General features: G+C 33.4%; 2 protein-coding genes across 2 annotated transcripts in view; both read left to right on the top strand.

Moving 5' to 3' along the window:
* Nucleotides 1-24,595, top strand: part of LOC144561023 (anthranilate O-methyltransferase 3-like) — a 38,424-nt gene extending 13,829 nt beyond the window's left edge. Inside the window, exon 5 of the transcript XR_013513557.1 lies at nucleotides 24,585-24,595. The gene's annotated coding sequence lies outside the window, so the exon portion shown is untranslated. The remainder of the gene's footprint in view (nucleotides 1-24,584) is intronic.
* On the top strand, nucleotides 18,592-20,363 carry LOC144560890 (uncharacterized). Its single transcript, XM_078310111.1, has 4 exons — nucleotides 18,592-18,643; nucleotides 18,831-19,369; nucleotides 19,469-19,806; nucleotides 19,898-20,363. The coding sequence occupies exons 1-4, from the start codon at nucleotides 18,592-18,594 to the stop codon at nucleotides 20,361-20,363; spliced, it is 1,395 nt and encodes a 464-aa protein (XP_078166237.1).
* Nucleotides 24,596-26,903: the final 2,308 nt, after the last annotated feature.

Here is a 26,903-nt window from a genome sequence, read left to right as displayed (position 1 = left end):
CTAAGTCCTTCGACTGATCCTCTTATGTATACTCTTGTTGATCCAATTAATGGTATCTCCGGCTAAAGTCTCCACCACTAATGTAGTATTTTTATTCTCCCTTATTCTGATCCGATTAGCCCAATAGTGATTGACTTCCATGTGTGATTGTCACAGTGGCGGTCTAGACTGATAAACAAAATCAAGTAAGATCGAACATAAAGTGCAAAAGTAATCGAACAACAAAAGACTAAACAATAATCAAATAAAATAAATATCAAAGTATCATGAGTAACAAGGTTACTGCCAACCCTAAAAATTATGCTTAGCCGTTGAACTGCATGTTTTACTCACTCAAGTAATTTTGTTTGTTATGGGTATATTGTAAACTTTTTTTTGGTTCTTATTATGTATTTTTGCACTTCGTAAGCAATATATATCTTCAAATAATGTAAATAAATTAAATCATTTTATTTTCCAAGCTATTTGGCATTAAACTATATAATCTTATTATTTTACTCACTCAAGTACTGCATTTACTTAGAATTTGATTTGGAATTCATATCTTTCACACCAAAATTATTATTTGGAAAGTAACTCTAATTGGCGTAATTATCTAAATTATAGAAATTGGATAACACATCTTGATTAATGAATTAATTAAATACGAATGAGCTGCTTGCAGCTGGCTGTTGGTAGATGGCATTAATGGCGAAAAATGAGACTTTGTTTGGCAACAATTATTTATTTAAAGTTCTAAATAAAGGTTGTGCTACCTTATCTGTGGCTTGAAGGTATAAATGGCGTATCTAGTTTACTTATTTATATCGGCAACAATTTAAAAATCTCTAGAGCTACCAAGATTTTTTTTGTGTAATAGGCGTATTTTATATATTCTACATACCTTCGAGAAGAACATGCATCACTTGAGAAAGTAACATGCGGATGCACCACTTTGTTTAAATCTAATTTAAAAATGAATTATGTGTTTAGATAGAATTAAATTGTTAAATTTAATAAGGTTACGTGCAAAAATCAATTTTTTTACCACCATTTAAGGCTACTCAGCTTTATGTGTTTAGATAGAAAAAAATTCCTGTCTCATAACAAATGATATCAACAGTTTGGCAGGTGGTGTAGCCATTGTTGATACTGTGTGCAATATTTTTGTACATGATTTCATAAAATTAAGAGATGAAAGGGTTGTGCAATATCCGATTCGCTGACACGAGGAGATATAAAGAGAAAATTAAGCTTAGTGTTATATGCTATCATTCAAATGGATAAAAATTTATTAAGGTTAGCAATTCATTAAAATTATAAAATTATTTAAAATTATATATATAAATGGATAAGCTGTATTATACTTTACATATGACATTGAGATTTTCTAAGAGTTAGACCTCAATTCTTTCTCATCATTATTATTATTATATTAAGTTTCATAAAAGGCAGGTTTGAAGAAAAAATAAATTTGAAAAATAAATTAATTTTGATTCAAAATTTTTAATTTTGCCTATTTATTACGTGTTATTTGGAAAATAACTGCCAATAACTGATAGTAACTGCCAATAACTGCAATTTTTGAAAGTGGCCCAGTTTTGAATTTTGTAGAAGATTTTTCTCTAAAAGTACAACAAGTGGTCAATCTAAAAGTACAGTTATTTTGTCATGTTGTGCAAGTTGCAAACGGTTAGCAACAAACTTGGGACCACTTCGTAGAGTCGCTAGTTGATATTTTATTAACTGACATATTATATATGATATGTTATTTAAGTATACATTATGAAAGAAAGTTTTATTTCGATATTAAAATACCCAAGATCAATTCTACATATTACTACGCAAAGTGAGCCGTGATATGCTCCAACCAGTTGGATATTAATATACAGAGTCAACCTCACGCCTTAATTTGTAAATTACTTGTATTTTCATGTATAATATTCTGAATATATTTTATTAGACTTACAGTAGTATTAAGCGCAAATTATAAAGTAATTTCTCAAATTGATACATCACTTGGATGGAACAAGTCAAATCTAATAAAGAGTCGAACAAACTGGGCTGATTTTGTGTAATTTCGGCCCACTAGAACACCATACGAGAACAGAAAAAGGACTTCAGCCGAATTGGAATTAGCAACAATATTTTCAAAACAATACTAAACAACAATTCGTGGACTAATTCAGGCTAATTGGGCGGAGAATATATAATTTAATGCTGGGCCTTAATCGGTTGGAAAATCTGTTAAAAGGCCGTCTTAGATTAAAAATATTAAATGTTGAATAAATGATAAATTAAATTAATACAAACGCCACGCCATTAATACAAAAATTGGAATTTCTATTAACCAAATGATGGCTCGTTCACCAAGGTCTCAATTGTTTCACTTTATTATTATTTTTTATTAAGTTTTCTAAAAGGTTGGCTCTTGAAGAACTTAACATGCCCTACTTTCATTGTCACAAAATAATATAATAATTATATCGCGTAATTAAGAAGTTATCTGCCTGATTCAAATTAATTACATGAAGTTCAAACAGCTCTTTAAAAAAAACTTCAAATTTGAGCTGAATTAAAACTAGATGGCAAATTTACGGCTTCATTTTTCAAGTACAGTAGACAAGCTCATAAACTAGTAGGATTAGGTCCAAAATGTTTAGACGGTAGATCAATCGATCACTAATTATCATTATGTTGATGACACAATTTTTTTTTTAAAGGATCTCATGAAAATGTGGCATCAGCATGGTGGGGGATGAGGTGCTTTGAAGCACTTTCAGGCATTACAATCAATTTGAATAAAACTGAATTATATCCAATTAATAGTGATGGTGCTGCATTTGCAGATACCTTTCGTTGTAAAGTAGGTAATTTTCCCTTCCAGTACTTAGGACTTCCATTAAAAGATAGAAAATTATGTGTAGATGATTGGCAATTCTTATTAGATAAAGTAGAGAAAAGATTACAGCATTGAAAATGACAGCTTTTATTGTTAGAGGGGTAGGCTTACACTTTTAAATTCGGTCTTATCATCTATACCATTATACACATTATCCATTTATAGAGCTCCTAAAACAATACTTAGGAGATTAGATACTATTAGAAATCGATTCCTTTAGCAAGGAGCAGGACCTTCAAGGAAAAAATATGCTCTTCTTAAATGGTCTAAAGCATGTTTAGCAAAAGATAATGGAGGTCTAGGAATACTTAATTTGCAGGAAATGAATATTTCATTATTGCTGAAATGGTGGTGGAAATTTCATAATACTGAATATGCAGCATTATGGAAAACTGTTATTGTCCATGTCACACCGCGAGACAATCCGCCACGTATTTCTACGTAAGACGTATGCACATCACATACATTATCAATAAAATTATAAATAAAACCACATTTATTTCAAAATCAAACTAGTTAAACAAACGATCATGGCGGACATGGCTAGTAACACAAGCACTGCCATGCCTACTCAATATATCAATTATTGAATCATGGAAACAAAACTAAATAACATGTGGCAATTTATCAATCATAAGTCTTCCCGCTTAGCCTCACTCTTGTCCTTGCTCGAATCCTTCCTCTTCATTACCTGGAACCCACATAAAAGTGGAACGGGTGAGAGATCGAACCTTCTCTTAGTGCGGGATTTAGTTCCAGCCCAGAGTTTATAAAACCTTTACTTACATTTACAAATATGATAAGAAAAATAAAATAAAATGCGTATGCTTCTTCTAATGCAATGCATATTCTATCATTACTTACTACTTTTATTTATTTAAAGAAAAATCCGTTAATCTTGTTCGTTTGCCTCACTAGACGGTGAATTCATATGCCACTAGGTCTTGGCTTGATAGGACCGCTTCCGCCTACAATCACGTCCGTGAAAGGACCACTTGTGCCTACGATCATGTTGGTGAAGGGACCACGTCAGCCTACAATCACATCCATGACAGGACCGCTTTCGCCTACAGTCACGTTAACGAGGGGTCCAGTAGAACACTAGACCCAATGTATACATCCCAATATGCAAGCATATTGGCCCCTGTTCAATTACCATATTCGTTCTTTTTCAAAACACATTTATTCAATCACACAATTCATGCCATGCTCAATACATCCTATTCATGCAAGTCCATTGGTTAATATATGAATCCTATCATTTCATGCAAATTATTTGTGTCTACTCAAGTCATACGAATGGTTCGAAAACAACATGCATAAATCCAACTAATGCAACAATAACAAGCAGTTGAATGACAATAGGAAAGTAAAATAGTTTTATAAAGTCTAGAAAACCCGCACCTGTTACCGTAGGAGATTCCTAATCTATCTTCTCGTCTTCTAGTACTTTGGATGACAGTACTTGTCCGTATTTTCTAAAGTTCTTTAATACTATTTATAATTACAGTCACAGATTATTAGATCTAACTTCTAAACTTTAACTAGTTTAATCCTTTAATATTATAGCACTATTAATTAAGTGTAGACAAATAATCCAATAAGAAGCAGAAAACTTTAATTGAGGGAATATATAATAAATTCATTTCGAAACTTTGATCATCCAGCAAGAGGAAATTAATAACAATAATAATTATAATTGTATCAATCTGATACTAATGAAAATAAATAAATAAATAAGCAAAATATCTGTCTTTGATCTATTAGAATTAAAATCAAGAAACATCAATTAAAGGAACGGAATCTGAAACTTTTGCAAGGTACAACAAGCATTTCTATAATAATAAAAAAATATATATCTTTTATACCCATTATAATTTATGAAAATAATTCTTCTAGCCTATATTTGTTTCTCTGGCGAAACATAATACTAAGATTTAAAGATATGAAGATATGAACTTTGTAATAATATTGTATAATAAGTATATAAAAACAAGTTAAGCATCTTATTAATAGAATTTTTATTGTTTACTAGTAGAACATATTATTAATATAAATAAGACAAAATCTAATAGACATAACTTTAATTTCACATCTATTATTAAAAGAACTATAAGGAAATGGAAGACCGAACTCCATTTCATCAAAGAACACCATAAATTTACATTAAATAAATGTCATGTCCCGACAACATGACCGACAACCTGCCGCGCTGTCAGCGCAAGGCGATTTAAATCATCTTACACAGTCAAATATACATACATTACCAATGACACATAAATGAGCCACGATGCATAAAGAAATTTACTACAAGTTATATAATTTACATAATAAAATCGAAAATAAACCTGTTACAGTAGAATAATATACAAACGAAATACCATAGCAGATTTATTTGAAATTAACCTTCTTTGTGGCAAATCCCGCAACTCTTCAAGTTCTACATGTCGTTTTTCTATCATTCTCTTGGTACCTGGAACCCACAAAGTGGAATGGTGAGAGATTGAAAATCTCTCAGTGCGGTATTCAGTTTCAGTCAAGTTATCCTCAGATCCAACCAACTGAAACTAAAACAACACCGAGCAGAAACAATATAAACTGCACAATAATCTCAGATTCAAACAACTAGCGACAATATAATTTAGTCAAGCAACATAAATAGAAGTTTGCTTTATTAAATACTCGAGTGCCACAAAAATAATCAACAAGCTAGAAAAGTACCACGAAAGAAAATAAACAAGTTATATACTATAACAATCAAGCCTAAAAATAAAATCATAAGATGTAATGCTCATGTATTACAACAAATGCAGTAATGTTCATATGCATAAATTCTAAAAGTTAATTTAGTTTACATGTACTACATCATTGTCTAACTATACTCTATTCTTTGTTAATCATGTCATATACACAACAATTCATATGTACATAGGTAGGGGTATTACCACAGTATGGATTTTAGGTACGGAATCTGGTGATCCGCAGCAAGAGATGTCAGGAGCTGTTTCCGATGGCCACACCACTTGATTAGTTAGAGTTAGGTTTACGAGTCCCGTATTTCTTGTGTTATATATACGAGCTCGATAGATCATGTATCCCCTTTCATTAGATGATGTTATTTTTTGATCCGAGACAGATTGTACTGTAGGAATGATATGTATGTTTATTTATTTTTTATGTGACTGATGCTAGATACTTTATATTATTATGCTTCCGCTGCTGTTGTTTTATTATTTTGTTATCCTAGCCTTGTGTGCTTAATGATTAATTAAGTACGAGGCGAGGTTGGTCACATCTTAATCTAGAATTACTGGTTTGGGGTGTGACATTTAAGCCATTTATGAATGTGGCGTCAAAATAGGGTATCACATGAAGCATGCAACAGCTCATACGAAGTGCATAATATGCAACACGGTGAAAAACATAGAAAATTAGCTATGTCAGGAGCCTTGCGGACTGGAGCATACCGCATGCGGCTAGGCGTCGAGGCTGCAGAGCACACGGATTCAATCCATGGACTGTTTTGGTTTGATTAAATCTCAGCCATTGACACAAATTTCAAGTAGAAGCCTTCTAGAAGAACGCACTTACTTCAATTCCAAGTTTGGAAGTCTATTTGTGGTATATTATTTATGGTATGAGAGGCTATAAATGGTCTTCATGATCTCCACTACTTCCACTAAGCTACACCTTCTTAGGAATACTATATAAACCCCTCTTGTAATAGAATTATGTGTGCGTGTTTTATTTATGTGAAGTTCAGAAATTAGAGTAGAATAGAACGTAAATTCTAGAGAAAGAGAAATGGATTTTTATCTTATCATTTTTGTGACACTTTCTAATTTTAATTACATGAATCAAGTAATGTGTTTGTTTGAAACAGCATAAAACAAAATATGTCACGTAGCCATATTAGTTCCGCTATCTCACATTTAGTAGTGCCACCGCATCAAACTATTGTGGAGTACAATGAACGAGCAACTTATAATTATCCTCCTTTAATTACATAAAGATGGGTATCATTCATTAACACGAAAAGCTACTTCTGACCAGATCCAACATACAATATATATATAATAATGCCTCACGGGAGAATTTGTCTAATGGGTTAGGTGCGTAGATACTAAATGATGGAAATCTATTTTGTAGTCTACGAAGAGTTCTTCGTATAAATATTGAATTGACATCTTTTTTGTACTTCGCGAAAATATTTCTTATAAATATTGAATTGGTGTCACAATCGTCAATATTTAAATCTTTCTTATTGTCATTCACGAAAATGATTTCGTATAAATATTGAATTGTTGACCGTCAATCATTGAAATATTTATTGTACTTAAAGAAGTATTGAATTGGTGCCTGCGTCATCAATTATTGAAATCTTTCTTGTCATTCTGGACAATGGTCTCGTATAAATATTGAATTAGATTTCAGAAATATTGTTATTAAGTCTAATCACAATTGCATTATTTTTTATGTGAAATATTGTAAGCTTAAAATTCGACCGGACATAAATCATCATTTCTGTTAAAAAAATAATTAAACTAGGTGGTTCTTCACCGTATGATGGCATAGGCTCTGAAGAAAATTAAGAAAAGGAGATTTTTTTTTTAAAAATAATTATATCACAATTTTTTTTTTTTCTAATATCAATTTTTAGTTATAATGTTTAATTCATGTAATAATTCCATGATTTGGTTATCTAACCAATAAGAATAATGGTAACAAAAATGTAACTAATAACACATAATTACGTAGTGGTAATCGCTAAATTGGATTAAAAATCTTCAAACAATATTTGAAAACCAAGTAGAGTATGAATTTACTTAATTAATTGGGGCCCAAGTACCTTATGGGGCTTATGGGGCTTATGGGGCCCAAGCGCAGACAAAGCTCACTTCGCTTCCTCCTCTGTTGGTAGTTGAATGAATAGGTTGGTAACAAGGCCCAGAATATGGGGCAGCCCACCAAACCCTGTTCTGTGACAGGATTGCTTACACTGTTGTTCTTCTTATCCCCCAAAAGTGACCAATTTAGGCGTTCTCTTTGGAACCGAAGTTGGACAAATTTAATGAGAAAGTAACATATATGGTCCTGTTCTAGGTGCCTGTCTCGCGCCAGATTCTCTTCAGTTGGGGGACGCATAAGAAGGGATACAATTTAAAAGACTATCTTATTGTTGACCTACAGTCGTTTACACCATAACCACCCGATCGATCGGAGACGAAAGTTCATCCACTCCTTCCATATATATATACGTCCACCAGTCCTGGCAATGGAATTTAGGCTTCCTTCTCACCGAGGATGGTCCGATTTTGAACGGTTTGGATCGACTATTTGGACTTTAAAAACTTTGAAAATGCACGGTGTCATCCGATGTCACCAAAAAGGGTGTCATCCAATCCCTCCTCTAATAATTATTAGTTCCCGCATGAGCATAGCTACAAGTTTGAGATTTGAGACAATTATCTACATAATTTCAAAATAATTCGTTTTTTATAATTTGTATAAATAAATAAATCTTGAAGTTCTAAAAAAAATCAAATGATGTGAAAAAAAAAATTAAAGATGGCCATATGGAATCCTTGTAATTTGTTTATAAAAAAATACTTGAAAGTAATAATTCATATATTTGCGAATTTTGTTACTATGCTCGAGTAAATCGTGACCTCGTAACCATTTTAGAATGAAAACACAAAATGCATAACAATGATAAAAACTAAAAAGAGTAATTATACCATTTGATTTAAATGGAAACACCAAATCCATCCAACCGTTAACTTCATTCCATGTAATCCCAATATGCATTATAATTACCACAATGATACGGAGAGCAAAACATACATTAAAACAGGAACATAAACAACAAGAGAGACCTATCACACATGCACAAAGAAGAAAAGAAGGAATTAATCAAGCATGAGGCTGAAAGTATCATTTCAACTATCTATATCTTCAATAGTAACATTATCCAATATACGAGGATTATCTATACCTTCAATAGTAACATGCTCTAGGTGACGAGGCTTTTTCAGCTTCGGGCATAGAGCCACACGCAGAGTGGCAAGCCGTAACATAGCCATTGGTTTGACCTCCAAATTCTTCAAGTTCACCAACTTCTTAAGTTCTAAGATTTGCAACTGTGGAAATCCATTTGTGGAACAAACCATTTCATTCCCTGTATATGCTCCATCTTGTAAGCTCAGAAATTTCAGGATTTTTAGTCTTTCTAGCCTTGGCATGGGGTCTTCCTTCAAACCAGATTTGATTAGGGTGAGCTTTGTAAGGTTTGGTGGAAATTCGACATTATCTATGAATAGTTTCCTGCAATTCCATTGTCCTTCTAATTTCATGGAATTTACCTTCTCGAGTTTTGGGAAGGCCCTAACATCAGCAAATTCTGATGGTAAAGTGTCACCTGTAATCGTCATTGAGAGGAGGTTAATCATGTGACTCAATAGGATAGAAATAGATTTCCAGTATGGATTTGGTTTCAATTCTGGATTGTCCCTATTTGAGAGTGCTAACTTTTTGAGGTTGATCAGGCACTTTGGGAAGTTGTCTTTCCAAGACTCTGGAACTACAACTGTTTTTAGAATTTGTAGGTTTGATATAACAGCTGTAGAGGGTGGGCCTATAATTTGGGGTTTAGGTTTGACATACACATTACGAAGTGTCGAGATTTTCCATAGAGATTGAGGTAGGGTTTCTATGTTTGTATCTCTAACATCCAAGGTTTGGAGATATTGCATGTCCCCAATATTTTCAGGAAGATTAGATATCTCACTACCTTTCAAGCCAAGATATCGTAAGTAAGTCGCAGATAATGAACCTAGTTCTGGGACTGTGGATTTTCTCATTTCTAACACTCTCAGGAACTCGCAATTTCCCAAAACATTCCCATGAAAACCAAAAGAGAGAAATGCACGTAGATCAAGATTATTATTTATCTCAGTATATTGTGTGTTGCTGTTGTGATGTATTGCTAAACGGAACAAGCTGGATTCCAATTCTGATGGATCTGCATTGGCAGCCAAAAATTTCTCCGCATAGGATTGATTGATGGCAAATTCATGAATAGATTGGCGTACCCGGCAGCATTTAATTGTACCTACAAATGATCTCTTTGAAATACAAAGCAACGACCTGCAAGCAACAAGGAAAATAAATAAACATCAACTGCATACATATAAATGAACAAAATTTATACAAAAATAAGAGTCAATCTGCAGAGATGAATATAAAATTGCTTTGTTCTTGGGGCAGTACTGTATTACTCTCAAGTACGTAGTTGATTTGTTATAGATCATGAAGTGGACCGCAGAAATTTGTCTGCTCTTTTGTAATATGGCAGACAAAATTCAGATCTATTGATGACCTCTTCTAAGGAAACTATGACCCAATGTTTGAAATAGCAACCACAAGTTTGATGGATCGGTATCAAGATGGTACCAACTCATCCATAGTTTTAAAATGATCAAACTAAGAAACAGTAAATATACAAGCCCACAATCTTGCAACTATTATGGTAGATGATCTTTCTAAACAAAAACATACAACAGCAAATTAAAAGTTCATAGGACCTAAGTATAACAGCAACAAACAATAAACGAATAAAGGAGGGCACATCTGACAAAAACATGGAATTATGCAATGAAGTCCACACTAAGACCAAATGTTAATTTCACAAAATATTGACAATACCTTTCAACAAGTAGCTTTAGGTACTTATTTGCTGCCTCTTCAATGGTCTCTCCTTTCTCCTGTGTAAGAAATCCTTCAGCAATCCATATCTCAGTTAGAGACCATGCTGGAATCTCATAATCTATCGGGTAACATGCTAAATAAAGAAAGCACGATTTGAGTATGTAAGGTAAATCATCATAGCAGTAGGTGAAAATGTGCTCCATATGACGGTTAGTGTTGATCTTGACCAGGTCATTTTTCACCTTGTTCCATGTGTCGTAGTCCCTTGGTTTGAATGAAAGGAGACTTCCTATAAGGAGAAGAACCAGGGGTTGTCCTTTGCATGCCTGGAAAATCAGTTCAGGGAGGTTGTCCAGTTCAGTTGATAACTCTAATAAAAACTTGAGAATTTCAGAAGGTTTTTTGAGGTCACGAAGAACTGGAAAAGCAGTCATGAGGAAGAATGCTCGGCCCTTCTCCTTATTTGTTAAGCAGTTTGAACTAGTTGCTTGGTCGGGAAGCAAGTCTTCAATTTGTTTTATGTCGCCAAAAGAATTTATAACTGCATCTATGACTTTGCTCTCAACCTCACCTTCTTCTTTTGTTTGCTTCAAATAATTATCGGGAAGTGACACATCTATGATGGAATCTAGGAAGTTATACCAATGTTCCATCAACTTATGGGTGTTGGATCTGAAGGACTGCCTTCTGGAATAATGTAGAGCAAGCTGCCTCATCAAATACCCGACATGACGGGATTTTAGTCGCAAACACTCAATTAAAGCCAGCTTTTCATTGTCACTGTGATCACTGAGGTTTGTGGTCATCATGGATATATCAGAGAATAGTCTATGCAGTAGCAAAGTCAGAGAATGCACATGAAGAGGGACATTGTCTGATAAAAAAACTCTAAGCGCGGGTTCAGATTGCATTGATTTTATGAAAGGAAAGGCATCCATCTCTGTTCCAACTTTCTCAAAATCACACCCAAAATTCTTCCCACACTCTCCCTCCCTGTTGAAAATTGATTAAATTTGCATTAGTGTAACTATAATAAAGCACTAGATGTGTGGCTTCTATAATTAATATTCTCTATAACGAGTAGAGTCAGTAATTAGTGGCATGTTGCGCATGAAGTAGCATGGAACACACTTCTTGTTAGAATGGATATTTCTGGTAATAGGTACTTAATTTAGAACAAAATGTAATTATTGGTAGTAGTTGTTGTCAAAGTTTACATAGATGTGTTTTCTATAAATTAGTAAGCATGTCCTGTAATTTAGAGTAAGGTGCTAGAAAAATATAACCATTTTTGTAAATCAGTTCTGTTTACCTGTATTGAGATATAGAGTTCTGCCAACACTCCCTTCCTCTATCTCTCTTGTTAAATCAAAATAGTTTAATACTTCATTTGTTCCCTCCCTCACATCTATTGCAACCACAAGCTTCCCCAAGTAACTGCAAAAAGAATTTAGAAAGTAATATGAGCGGTGCAAAACTCAAATCAGACATTATTGAGCTAAAATTTATCAAATGTTAACAACTTGATGACTGTTTGAACTTAAAACTCTAGATCTTAGAGCCCCTGTCAACAGATGAGGCCCTTGTCAACAGAAGTGAAACACATGAGAGGAGAGAGAAGACACTCACCAGGAATTGTTGCTGTTTCAGATTAAATCTGGTGGACTCGGTAGGAGAAGAGAGGAAGGAGAGGGTAAGTGAGGGAAGGGGGAGGAAGTGGTGGTTGATAAGAGATTATTTTCTTGTGTTGGAGAGGGAGAGAGAGGGAGGTTTATTATATATAACGAATGTATGATCCTATCCTCAATTTGAATCCTAACAGATGCCACCACAGATGCTCCTTTAATAATTTCGTTATATATTCACCTTTTAAACATTCAATGTGAAAACAAAAACCTTTTCTTAATTAAAAACCATTATGAAGAACATTTCGTTTTAACAATCATTGAATTGTTTATTATTGTTATGGACGCAACTTAATTATGAATTAACACTATATATATATATATATAGAGAGAGAGAGAAATAGGCTAATGTGCTTTCGGTAGCATATGGGCCGAAATACACACAGTCAAAATTTGAAATTTCAAAATCCAAAAAGTCAATCTGAACTCTTCATCTTGTTCTCCATATTAATATGTGCTTGGAGACCAAATTTTACATTTTTCTGAATTTTTTTACTATTTATTAAGCCACTTTGAAAATCATTGATTCAACGGTTTTACTGTTTTGTTAACTCACCGTTGGATCAGCAATTTTCAAAGTGACTTAATAAATAGTAAAAAAATTCAGAAAAATGTAAAATTTGGTCTCCAAGCACATATTAATATGGAGAACAAGATGAACGGTTCATATCGACTTTTTGAATTTTGAAATTTTAAATTTGGACCATGTGTATTTCGGCTCATATGCTACCGAAAGCATATTAGCCTATCTCTCTCTCTCTCTATATATATATTTCATCTATATTATGCATCTTAAATTAAATTGTCTGTCCTGAAACTCAAACGGTTAGGATTGATTGATCTAAATTCGGATTGAATCTGAACCCTTCAGTCAAATAATCTGCATTCCTTTGATTAAATACATCATTTATATGTGTAGAAGTCTAAATTCAGTTAAAATTAGACCCGCCACACTAAAGGCCACACTTAATGCACACCATATGAGCTCTTTTTTTTCTCTGATCTGAAACGAAATCCATGGAGAGATCCAAATCTCTCTTTCCGTAAACCCAAGTCTCTCTCTCTATTCGCTCTTTGTGCGCTATGGCCGCTTCTTCAATCTTCTTCAGAGACTCCTTCGATGATGAATCATCTCGAAAGGAGGCGCTGCCAAAAACCTCGTCGTCTGGAGCAGGTCCCATCTCTAAAAGGGACGGACCTCTTCTTCTTCGTTTTTCTTCCTTCGACGCAGTCACAGGTGAGTTGCATTTTTTTTTACTTCATCTTCTCCGGTTTACATGTACCTATTTTTTGCCGCATAATTTTTCTGTAATTTCTGTAAAATACTTTCTCCATGTAGATTCACATGAGTGACACGACGCCTGAGTGAGCCATTAGATATAAATTGGGCATTAAGTCATGATAGAACCTGATTTTTGGACTAAATAGAAAAAAACAACACAGTTAGAATCTTATGATTCACATACTGAGTTGTATAATTTGATTTGATTTATTGTTCGGGTTCATACTGAGTTGTATAATTTGATTCGATTTATTGTTCGGGTTCATACTGAGTTGTATAATTTGATTCGATTTATTGTTCAGGTTGGCATGTCCAGACCAACTGAAATTGTTTAATATATATATGTCATGAAACATCTTCCAGTTTTTCGGCCTCCAAAAAATATACCTCATCTGCTTCTTTTGTGCTTTTCTGGTTTTGCTGGCTGGAAAGAATACAACAGAAATGTGAGAGAGGAAGAGCACAAGATGTGGTGATTGAGAACACAATTAAATAATTAGTTAATGCTTGTTTTCTGAATCTTGGGAAAATAATAAACTGGTAGAGAAACAAACAATGTCATTTCTTGATTTGGGTCATGACAAGAATTTGGGGATTTGGAGGGAGACACATAAATTTAAATTTACATGATTCAATATCCAAATTGCAAATTAGTAGAGCGCAAGCTTGATCAGTAATACCCAGGTTACTAATGCACATTGCTCAAATTTTGAAAACAGAATGAAAAGAAAATGCACCTGCTGGGAAAGAGAATGTATTTCATTAGCATCAAAGCAGCAAAGCATCTGCTGGTAAACTCCACCGTTAGCATCAAAGCAACAAAGCATTGCTGATACGGCTCCTAGCAGATGCCAGTCTGCCTTCTTGTACTGGTACATATTTCTTGGTTTTATATTATATTTCCATTCTATAACAAGAAGATGCTTTCTGTTTCGATTTTATTAAATCAATCGTGATCTCAATGCAGAGTGCAATGAGGAGCAGTATAGAGTAAGAAAAATCATGTCTCATCTCAATCGCTTGATATGGGAAAAGGATAAATGAAATAAATGGTTGAAATTTCTTCTTCCTTTTTATACTCCTTTCCTTTCCTAATTTCTACATAAAATCAAACTAATAGAGCAATTATTATTGTTACAAAATACTAAATTAATTACGGATGTAATTTTAACATGATCATGTACCCTGTGTACCATTTCATGATTCACAAAAGAATCCACAAGTAATTGTGAACAGTTTTGAAGAAAACAAGTCAGGTCGTTGTTTTTGTATATAGTATATGTTATATATTCAATTTATTTCTTATTTAGTGTCAGAAAATAAACAGCCTTTGAGTTTGTATAAATGTAATTGTCACATATTATGAATTAGAGAGTTCCACTTGTCATATTTTGTTTGTTTATTTTTAGAAATATTGAACTACTTCGAAGAGAATCACACTTGCAATGATGCTTCAATAATTCTTTTCATATTATATTTCATCTCTTTTTTTTCATTTACTGTTATTTATTATTTGTTTTTGTTCAATCTTATAATATGTTCCCGTTACAACGCACGGGCACGATACTAGTATATATATATGGATCCATATCCCACTACTACAGAACTGTAGTCTTTTATTGAGCAAAAACTGGATTTATTAAAGGATTCCCTACAGTTAGCTAGAGACCAACACGATAGAAGATCTTATGTCTTTTGTCGGCTTTGTGCCGATAGAATATTGACCTTATTATATCGGTATGGAATCCATTACCGATAGAGGAAATTTCATTATTCTATCAGTAATAGGTACCATACCAATGGAGTGAAACGCTCTTTTCTACCGCTCATTTGTTATGTACTGATAGTGGAATTTTTTTTTTTCCATAAAATTTAATTTATATAATTTATTAGCTCCCAATTTGCTAGCCATAATAACAAAAAATAATCTATACATAAAATAACTTGCAGTAATATTTCCAAGCAACATACGAGCAACATAAATACAAAAACATGTAAGCAACATAATGATAAACTTAAGATATCAATTAAAAATTAACATAATTACTTAAATATTTTTCTGATTAGATAGATCTAACATAAAAAATGTACAAGAGTTTATTTACAAAAGGACCCTGTAGAAATCACTAATAAAAAATGTTTAAAATGGAAATGTTTTTCCTAAAATTCATCATTAGTTGTCTCCACACGAAACCCCTCCTATAATGTTGCAATAGTGAAATGTTAATACTAAACAGTTTATTTAGCAATTGTCAAGTGTTAGTTCCAAAGTGAATGTACTACAGTGAAACTTTATAAGGTTATGTCAGAGGTTTCCTGAGAGATTTCAGTTCCTTCTTGGATGACATGTGGATTTATCAAGGCTTCCATCTTTCGCATGATTTCAGCAAACAATCTTTTCTAATAATCACTAGCTTCGCATGATTTTGGCCTGACTCGGACAGACTCGGCCTGAAAATAGGATAACTCGGCCGAGTCAAACACTGTTCAACCGAGTTTTGGTGAAAAAATCACATGGGTGCGAGACTCGGGTGAAACTCGGATCGGACCTGACCGATACTGAGTTTACTTGGCTGAGTTTCCAGACCATGGTTTTATCCTTAGCATCAGTTCATGAACCAGTTGGTTCTTTATCTGAAGTTGGAACAAAATATATGTGGATCTCTCAAAAACAATGATTATTTTTATAAATTGAAACATAATTAATATGGAGTAATTTACCTTTGGCATTATTTGATTAACCAGCTGTTTGTTTATCTGCAGTTGAACAAAATATATGTGAATTTCTCAGAAACAATGATTATTATTTTTAAAAAATATATGTGAATTTCTCAGAAATAATGATTATTTGATTATTATCACTACTATAGAAAACGAGACTATACCCGGTCCGAAAATCTAATGCATGAAACATGGTTTTCACGGCCATGTCTGTGTGCTATATGTATGAAAAGGTAGATACATTATACATGGTCGCCGAACCATATCTATATAATATTAACATACATGGTTCTTATAAGCGAACCATGTCAGATCTCCAAAAAAAGGCGTTGAAACTGGTGATTTTTACATGGTCACAATAACCGTGTATAATAAGTTGGGTTATGTACCCAGTTTCTACTAGGGATCTGTATATGATTTTAGGAAACCATACATGCTTGTTTATTACTAAACTGTGTATGTCACTATTTGTACACGGTTTGTTTATAAGAATTGTGTATGATTTCTATTTTTTTATTTGATATATAATTTGCTAGCATCCATATTTCTTAGCTATTAAACACATCCACGATTCATGAAGTATTGAACATGTAAAATATTAAAAAAAAAACAATCATATTCATTCAACATTCAAAAGACAGAAACATTTAATATATTCAACATTAATTTCACGTAAATATTTCATGACTCAACAAAATATATAACATACATATACATTTTATTAGATATGCTTGCTTTAATTTTAATAACTAACATTTTACCTGTAGGTGATCAGCTTGACATTTTAAGACAACCATAAATCAAGAATGCCATTGGCTTCCGGGAAGTCAGCCTCCAATAAATGGGAAATGCTAGATATCTTCCACAATAAGTCACGTTTTTATTTTCGCATTTACATAAGAGTTTGGTTTGAATCTACATATTTCACGCATAAAATAATACTGATTGAAGTGTAATTATAATTGGGCTGATTGTCTAAATTATAAAAATTGGATAACTCATATTTGAATATAGGTATCCGTTGCTTTTGATTTGTATTTGTTGTGCATGATATTCTAGATAATTAGTTTTCATGCTAATATTGAAATAAACTAATAAAGACTCCTACAAATTGACATCTGCTCTACCGAACTGTTTTTGTTCATGTTGACAAAAACTTAAATTTGATAAGCGGAGAGTGTATCTACCTCTTGACCTCTTGACTAGTGTATTATTTGTTATAATTTTTTAATGGGAGCAACTCCTTCGTAGGACCTAGAGGTTACAAAAGCCAATGGTTAAAAGAGAACTTAAGTATAAAAGAGCTTATTCGTAAGAAGGGTAAGATTATTGCCCCATATAACAACTCTGGTAAGACTATTTCCTCATACAACAACTCTGAATTCGACTAAATCAACCGAAATAAACAAATGGAGAATACCTCGAGATCTGCCATTGCGTTTGACTAATGATCTTATTAAAGACAAATAAGTAGTTGGAAGCTGGGATGCAATTGGTATTTTTATTATTTACTTGAGAAGCTGGCATGAAATTGTACTCATCAACTTGTCCCATCAATTAATGTCTTTTATGTTTGGTTAGTTTCCTAATAGATAAAAAAATTCAACGCCATTGTTGAGCCTAGAACTAATAAAAAATGTATAAACTAATAAATAAAAAGCATAAAAATGAGGAGAGTTCCACTACCTCATGTTTTTCATCTCAAAATCAAAAGCATAATGCCATTGTTTTCAAAGTCTAAACAGTTGATTCGAACCTTTCAATATGATATCCATACTAAAATATGCTTGTGGATGAAAATTTAATAATTTTTAAAATTTTTACTATTTTTTTAATATAGGTACAAAATCACTGTTTTTGGACAGTTCAAAAACAGTAATTTTGTATCTATCTAAAAAAAATAAAAAAATTTAAAAAATTATTAAATTTCAATTCCAAGCATATTTTAGTATGAATATCATGTTTTTGGATAGTTCAGATCAATAATTTGGATTTTGAAAACGAACATATAAAACATGATGTATGATGAGGTATTGGAAATCTCCTCCGCAAAAATATCAATAGTAAAAATTTATTATATTGAAATTAATGTTGTCAAAAATACTTTCAGACAAAAAGTAAAACAGTTCCGTCTGTACTTCGCTAACGTAAATAAAATTTCTGAGGTTATGTTGAAGATATTAAATAAATAACATCCACCCGAGCGCATGTGTATAATTTAGATGATCGAGTAGCTGGATTCGGTGGGATGCTATTTAGCCATAAGGGATATTAGCAAATTCTGTTTCAATTACCATAGCATTGATCTAGTCACAATGATCTTCAACGACGATGACCAGATTGTTCTTCCTCCAGATTCAGGTTCGCTCCCAGTTGTCTTAATTACAGTTCATACTTCATACAATTAATGTTAGTTTTACAAATCATTTATTTTAAGCATTATTGATCCCAATTCCATCTTTTGCTGAAGAGTATTTAATGTAATTACACTATAACAGACATTATTACTTCGTTGAACGATTTTTTGTTAATTTTCAAATTGATATTACTGCAGGGCCAAAACCCATCGTGTCTGGAAGAGTACAGATGGCAATGACATACAACAATAAGGTACCATTAGAAGAGAACATGCAAAGGGTGATGTTGGAGCTCACCGGTGAAGGAAAAACTCGATCACGGTTGGACCTTGTGACGGTCTTAGATCTTAGCGCAAGCATGTTTGGAGATCGTTTAGACAATCTGAGGGATGCTATGCTATATGTGATAAAAAAACTAAGCCCTGTTGACCGTCTGTCGATTGTCAGGTACTCCACGAAAGCACAGAGGCTATGCCCATTGCGCCAGATGACTAGAAATTCTCAAACAGAACTGAAAAATGTGATCTATAATTTAGAAGGTGGAGGTGCCACGAACATCAGCGACGGCCTTCAGATGGCACTGAAAATTCTAAATGACCGTCAAGTTAGCATAGGACGTGTTGGAGCCATAATGCTTATGTCCGATGGTGGTGAGAATAGAGGGAATGCTGCCACTGTTCCGATAGGAAACATACCCGTGCACACTTTTGGTTTTAGTGATAAACAGGATCCGAAGGTACAGTAGAAATTGAATATAACGCCATACTTATTGAGAATTTCTATAAAAAAATTTGCTCCTTCTGCATTCTAATTAATTTGTTCATGTTCTTAATAGGTACTGAAGGCTATTGCTGATAATAGCTTGGGAGGAACCTACTCGGATGTTGCTGACGACAACTTGACCTTAGCCTTTTCCCAGTGCTTGGGTGGGCTTCTCAGTGTGGTTGCTGAGAACCTGCAAGTGACCATCACGCAAGTTGAAAAAGAGTCTACAATACGTAAGGTATCTGCTGGAAGATATCCTCAAGACATGGAAAATGATGCTGGTTCTGTAACTATAACATTTGGCGATCTCTACATCCATGAGGTCCGCAACATGTTGGTCGACCTTCTTCTTCCTGCTACTAATAAGGAACATGATGCATATGTCCTCGAAGTCTCTTACAGATACAAGTATATGAAATCGCAGTATCTGGCAATAATTATCTACACACCTATAACCTACCAAATTATCAATCTAATTGTAATATTTATGCTGATGCAGCTATGATGGACAACAATTTGAGTGCAATCCCATGCCTGTTACTGTACACAGATTGTCAGGGTTGACTACTGAAGAACTGCAAGCACCATCAGAGATGAAAGCTGAAGAGGTCCGTCTGCATATTGCTGAGGTAATAAAAGAAGTGACATTCTCTGCAAACAACAATGTTTTGGAAATTGCTCAAGAGAAGCTTGCCTGTGGTCTGACAACATTGGGCTATGGGGATATCTATCAGATGAAGGCTGAGCTGAACGAACTGAGAGAACATATGAAGACAAAGGAACTCTATTTCAAGAATGGCCGTCGTTATGCATATTCCTTACTGACTTCACTTGGCACACAGCGTCAAACGGCCAGAAGTTACAATGCCGATCAATTTAAGCTCTTCTCAAATCCTGCTACACGAGAATTCCTTAAGGAAGCCAACAAGCTTTTAGAAGATATAATTACATTACCATATTATTAAAATTTGGGCATTCAAGCCTGTAATCCATTGAAATTACCGAAAAAGTTTGATTACTTGTTCATCATCAATTTACTCTGTAGTTTTTATAGTTCTATGAATTAGACCACTGCCGAACAGGCGGCTCCAATGAATTTTCTTTGTTTTACGTTTATTTACTTATTAATTTATTTTGATTATAATGTTTAGATGTGCTGGCTTTAAAACACATGTTCCTTTATTATATCGTTAATTAAAAAATAAGAAATTGCAACAATTGCATTATATCTTGTTCCTTTTCTCAACTACGTACTGTGCACATTAAGGCTTGTGAAGGATCATTTTAGTCAAATTTTAACCTGCAACACCAATAGCAATAGTTTTGGACCACAAATTCAATCATAACAATGTGAGTGTTTGGCTGCAAGGCTTTAGCCTCCTTAGACAGGCTTTAGCCTCCTTAGCGGCTTAGGCTGGCCGAATTACTGTGACTTAGATAACTAACAAAAACCCAGACTTAAGGCACAATGCCTCCTTAGAACTCCTCCTTAGCACCTTTATACCCTTAAGCTTCATTGCTCTAAGCCAAAATCAGCCGAACAACTCCTCCTTAGTACAGCTTAAACTCTTAAGCTGCAAGGCTCTAAGCCTCATTGCCGAACATCCTCAATAAGATTAATATGGTGATTTCTTATTTTTATTCGTTTTTATTTAAATGTGTTAGAAATTAATTTAGCTTATTGACCATTAGTAAAATACAAGACGTTTTTCAGAATGTATAATGTTATTTTTTATTTTTTTTTGTATTAACATGCACTGTGATAGGTCTGAAATAAGTAACATTTTTTGCCTGTTTTAGCCAAACATCGAGTTACAATTGCTCATTTTATATAGAATCAGATTACTTTTATCATTTCGCTTAATTATGTAGAATTGTAGATTTCTAGTGTTATTAGGGCTAAAACAGGTATAAAACGAAGTATTTTTGACACACTTGGTCCCAGCCATGCGGTTGCCCATCATCCGCATGTAAATGAAGGTACCCAAACACACAAAGGTGCATCACAAACAGAGAAGATGCGTAGCGCTTGAATTCCATGAGGATGAATTATGCAACTGCATACAACTCAGGCAAACACATAATATAATTGGCAGAGAGGCAGTTACACTACTAAACTTGGCAGCCAAGTTGCACTAAGCCCACTAACATATGATGGACGAATCAAAACTCATCTCCCTATCTAGACAGACTAGATAACCTAGTAGGATATAAATAAATTAGATCTAGGATTTTTTAGGAGAGTTTATGTCATTAGAGAATAGGATAGCCAAATAGAGAATAGGCATAAACTCCATTAGAAGAGCAGAAGTACAAGACGTGAAAACGAAGTGCATGAGCTCAAGAGAGATTCTTTAGGTGTACTCCTATCTCTCTCTTTTGTTGTTTTAATCATGTCTCTTGTATCTTTTGTTGTTTAATTCGTCATGAGTAGCTAAGCAACACATTTCTAGGGTGAAGGCATGTAATATTGAATTCTTATGAGTTTAATCTAGAGGTTTATTTATATTTATCATTTGTGTTTGATTTGAATTCTTACTGCAGTTTGTTCTTTGTATTACTACTTAACTTGGTGCGTGCTAACCTCGTGACCATGGCAATGCACACCCCGTGGTAGGCATATAAGGTTGACTAGTCAGGAATAGGGTACAATTATCTAAAATCCAATAAGGAAAATAGATGTAACTGTTGATCCCTTGTGATCCAATCTTAGTTAGAAATCTATTGGAATATAGATCTGCAGATGAACGTCGCGTTCTATAGACTAATAGTGGGATAATTTTAGTTATTTCAACTATGGAAGGTATAAAGAAAGGACGTACCTGTGAACTTAAATCCTTATAGTCTTAGTAATTGAGACTTATCATTGATCTTTATGCGATTGATTAGTGGGAGGTTTGGATACCATCCCCTTGCCAGTCCTTCTTAGGGTGTTATAGCGTACCTGTGATTAACACTATAATAGGATTAATGGCTCTCATATTTGCATTTTATACCAATACATGGTTTTGACCAAACTGCATGCAATTTCGATTAGAGTTAGAAACCATAATTGACAGGTTAAGCACAAGCATGCGCTTAGTGACAACATCACGTACGTTTGCTTTTGCCATAAACTAAATTAAACAAGAAGGATAGATAGCATTATCTCTAGAAGTCCATCTTCTATACACAAGACATTTACTTTACTGTTTTAATTGATCCGACAACCAAACAATCCACATATATGAAAACCTAGACTTGATTAGTGTTAGATCTCTTAATACACTATCTCTTCATTTAGTGCGGAATTGTTCTATATGTTTATTGATCTTCTATATTATCTTGCTAAATTTGCTACATGTTATTTGTATTCAATTTGGCGTTATATATATAGAGAGAGAGATTATGTTGTTTTTCTTACTATATATGGAGCCTAGATCCTAATATAGGCATATATAACTAAAAAAATATAAAAATAAATCGACAATAGCCCAAAATAATAACAAATAGCAAACTAGGACCTGCCAATGCCAACTGAAACACAATATATGGTGTAAGACACTTTTGCAATCGGCTAATAACACCCATCAAACGATGACGTTTCTATATTAAACGACTTATTTAATGACTAAAAAACTATTATTTCCATCTGTCTCTAATTTCCAACCGATAGCGTTCGAGCTAAACGTCATCGGTTTTGAGCCGATGACATGTGTATACTTTTCTATCGGGGTGATAGCCATCAGTTCTGAACCCAATTGCGGATTGTGATTTGAACCGACGGTGAAGTGTTTTTATGTAGTAGTGTGTGTTGGTTGGACGGCTTAATTGACTTGCGATACTCGACCGTTTGGGTATTTCATAGAAGACGGATCTATAGGAAAGACACTTGACTCTCCATTTTGTCTCTTAACATTTTTATTTTATCATTTTTGTGACACTTTCTCATTTTCCATACATGAATCAAGTAATGTTTTTTGTTTGAAACATCATTAAACTAAATATGTCACGTAGCCATATTAGTTCCGCCATCTCACATTTAGTAGTGCCAACGCATCAAACTATTGTGGAGTAGAATGAACGAGCAACTTATAATTTCCCTCCTTTATGTAAATAAAGATGCGTGTCAAGCATTCACACGGAAAGCAATTTTTTACCGGATCCAACTTGCAATATGATAATGCCTCACGGGAGAATTTCTCTAATGGGTTAGGTGCGCAGATCGTAAATTATTGAAATACATTTTGTACTACTATACAAAAATTTCTTCGTATAAATATTGATTGACGTGGCGGAAATTATTGAAATCTTTTTTGTACTTTATATACGCAAATAATTCTTATAAATATTGATTTGGTGTCCCAATCATCAATTTTTAAATATTTATTCTTGTCATTCACGACATGTTTTGTATAAATATTGAATTGGTGAGCAGACCGTCAATCATTGAAAACCTTTATTGTACTTAAAGAAATCGTATAATTGTTGAATTGGTGCCAGCGTCATCAATTATTGAAATCTCTCTTGTCATTCTGGACAATGATTTCGTTTAAATATTGAATTAGATTCCAGAAATATTGTTTTTAAGTCTAATCACAATTGCATTACTTTTTATGGGAAATATTGTTGGCTTAAATCATCATTTATGTTAAAAAAATAATTAAACTAGGTGGTTCTTCACCTTATGATCGCATAGGCTCTGAAGAAAATTATATTGAATATATATTAAAATGTTCAAACAGTTGATCCAAACTATTCGATGTTCAATCTATATTAAAATGTTTTTGGAGACCAAATTTTATATATTTTGAAATTTTTTTACTATTTATTAAGATGGTTTGAAAATCGCTATTTTGCAATGGTGCAAAATTTTAATAAAATCAATGATTTTTAAACCCTCTTAATAAATAGTAAAAAAATTCCAAAAAATATAAATTTTGGTTTCCAGGCACATTTTCATATAGATTGAATATTTAATGGTTTGGATTGACTGTTTGAACTTTCAAAATAAAAAAACTGAGTCGTTTGTTCCGAGAGCTAGGAAAAAATGTTTTGAGCTAGGAAAATCACTTGATCTGCAAATTTTGTACCATTCAGATCAAGTGATTTTCTACCTATCTAAGAAAATAGTAGAAAAATTCTAAAAAATATAAAATTTGGTTTGCAAGTACATATTCATATGGAGATCATGTTGGGCGGTTCAGATCGGCAGTTAGGATTTTGAAAACTCAAATATTAAGCCGTTGTACGGAGGCCCTCTATGCTACGTGTAGCACCGTAGCCAACTCACACACACACACACACACACACACACACACATATATATATAGAGAGAGAGGAGGATTCAAATGCACCCAAATTTTTGTGCACCCAAATGCACCCTATCTTTCAAATCTTTTTTCTCCGTTTTCAAAGTTCGAATAGTCAACCCGAACCGTTAGATGCAATATATATATTAAGATGAGTTTGTTGACCAAATTTTATATTTTTTGAAATTTTTTTACTATTTATTAAGCCACTTTGAAAATCGCTAATTTTTCATTTTATGGACCATTGGATCAGCGATTTTCAAAGTGACTTAATAAATAGTAAAAAAAATTCAAAAAATGTAAAATTTGGTCTCCAGGAACATCTTAATATATAGATTGCATCTAACGGTTCGGATTGATTGTTTTGAATTTGAAAACGGAGATAAAGGATATGAAAAATAGGGTGCATTTGAACCCTCCTCATATATATATACACTTGAATTATGGGCATGTAAGTTAAATATTCAATATTCATGGGTGTTGTTTATATTGAATGTTGAATATTTCTCGAATTATATATGTATAACATGTATATCTATGTCGAATATCAAATTAGTCCAAGTACGTAATCTACTTTATCGGTTGTGATGATCTAACTGATAGAAAAGCCAGATGGATTTTGCTAGGGTTTTAAAACAATATATGCCTTTTCTATCGGTTAAGTTTTTCTTACGATATAATCTTACAATATTTCACGCCATTTCACTGGATTACCTTTAATTCTAACCTCTTCCTTGTCTAATCAAATGAATATATTGCTATTATAGAAGCATGCATAAAACTTTTATCGATGAAGAAGTTCTTCGACTAATTAGGCATTCAGCAAGAACGGTATATGTTACTTTTTGATAATGAAAGTCCAATTCATTTGAGCAAGAATCTTACATTTCACTCGAGGTAAAAGCACATTGAGTTTCATCATCATTTGATACATTATGTGCTTGAAAAGAAAGAATTGATATTTGAGAAAGTTCAAATGATCGAGAATGGCTCCGACTAGTTGACAAAGTCCTTACTAGCTTTGAAGCTTGAAGCTTGTCGTGGCAATGTGCCTTTGGTTGAGGGTTCTACCTCAAAAGTATGGAGGAGGAGTTTTGTTGGGACCCGACATTATTTTAGGACTTATTTGTAAATTATGTTGTCTTTAATTAAGGTCTTTTGTTTGGATCTCTTTGTAATTTTGTGTAGTATAATTAAAGACTCTGTAACCTAATTTTGTTAAGAGAGAGAAATATGACTTTGTCCTCCACATCCTTGTGTATTGTGTGTCACTTGAGAATCCCTAACCTTAACAAATGGGACATTGTAAATTAGTATAATTAGTTTCCAAAGCATATTGACAAAATAATCCTTCAAAAAGCAAAACCGAGATAAACAAGCTAATCATTCAGTTAATTCATTTTTAGTTCTTTACTGGCGCTTGTTGCGCATCATTGGGGCATTATTTACCATAAACAAGCTACCCCCCCACTTAATTGCATTATTTACCATCCTAGTGTGCACCGTAATTTCAATTGGGTAGCTCAGGAAATACAAGTTTTAAATATTGTTCTCCATATTATAAAGGGGAATATAGCAATGTCATGGTCAAATAACACGTCGATTTGATGGATACTTCTAATTATACTGAGGGATTTGTTAAAGAATTCCCAAATATGCATCAATTGGTGTTACACCTGTCGTATCAATTCAATCACATTTCTTCCTTTGCAAAGATACCCAAGCTGCAGTGCTCGAACTATTCAGGCCTTCATTATTTTGTTCTGTCATGCTTCACCAGTAGAAATTTCGCCATTTACTTGTCTACGAGTGTTAGCTAGGGGTGTACAACGGGCGGGTCGATGATATTTTATTAAAATTTAAACCCAACCCGATTATACCGGGTTAAAAAAAAATTTTACTTGACCCACCCATAACCCAACCCAACCCATCTATTTTTTTATATACGGGTTATACGGGTTAGACGGGTTAAACGGGTTATAAATTCAAAGCTATCATTCTGAACTGATTTAAAGAGGAAAATGAGACACCGATTCAAGGTATGTGTCAGCTAAGTTTGTGTTTATCCTAGTTAAATTTGGACAGGCAAGTTTTTTTGTATTTGATTTAAAGCAGAGAAGAAAACAGGTCCAGTGAGGAAAAATAATGATACCAGTGCTGCCGTGCAGTGGCTAAAACCAGTAAGCTTACTACAATCAAGTAAGACAAAAATAT

Source organism: Carex rostrata, chromosome 10 (assembly GCF_964058835.1).
Source record: "Carex rostrata chromosome 10, lpCarRost1.2, whole genome shotgun sequence".
Lineage (NCBI taxonomy): Eukaryota > Viridiplantae > Streptophyta > Magnoliopsida > Poales > Cyperaceae > Carex > Carex rostrata.
The sequence above is the reverse complement of the archived record's forward strand: the minus strand, read 5'-3'. Positions and strand labels throughout refer to the sequence as shown.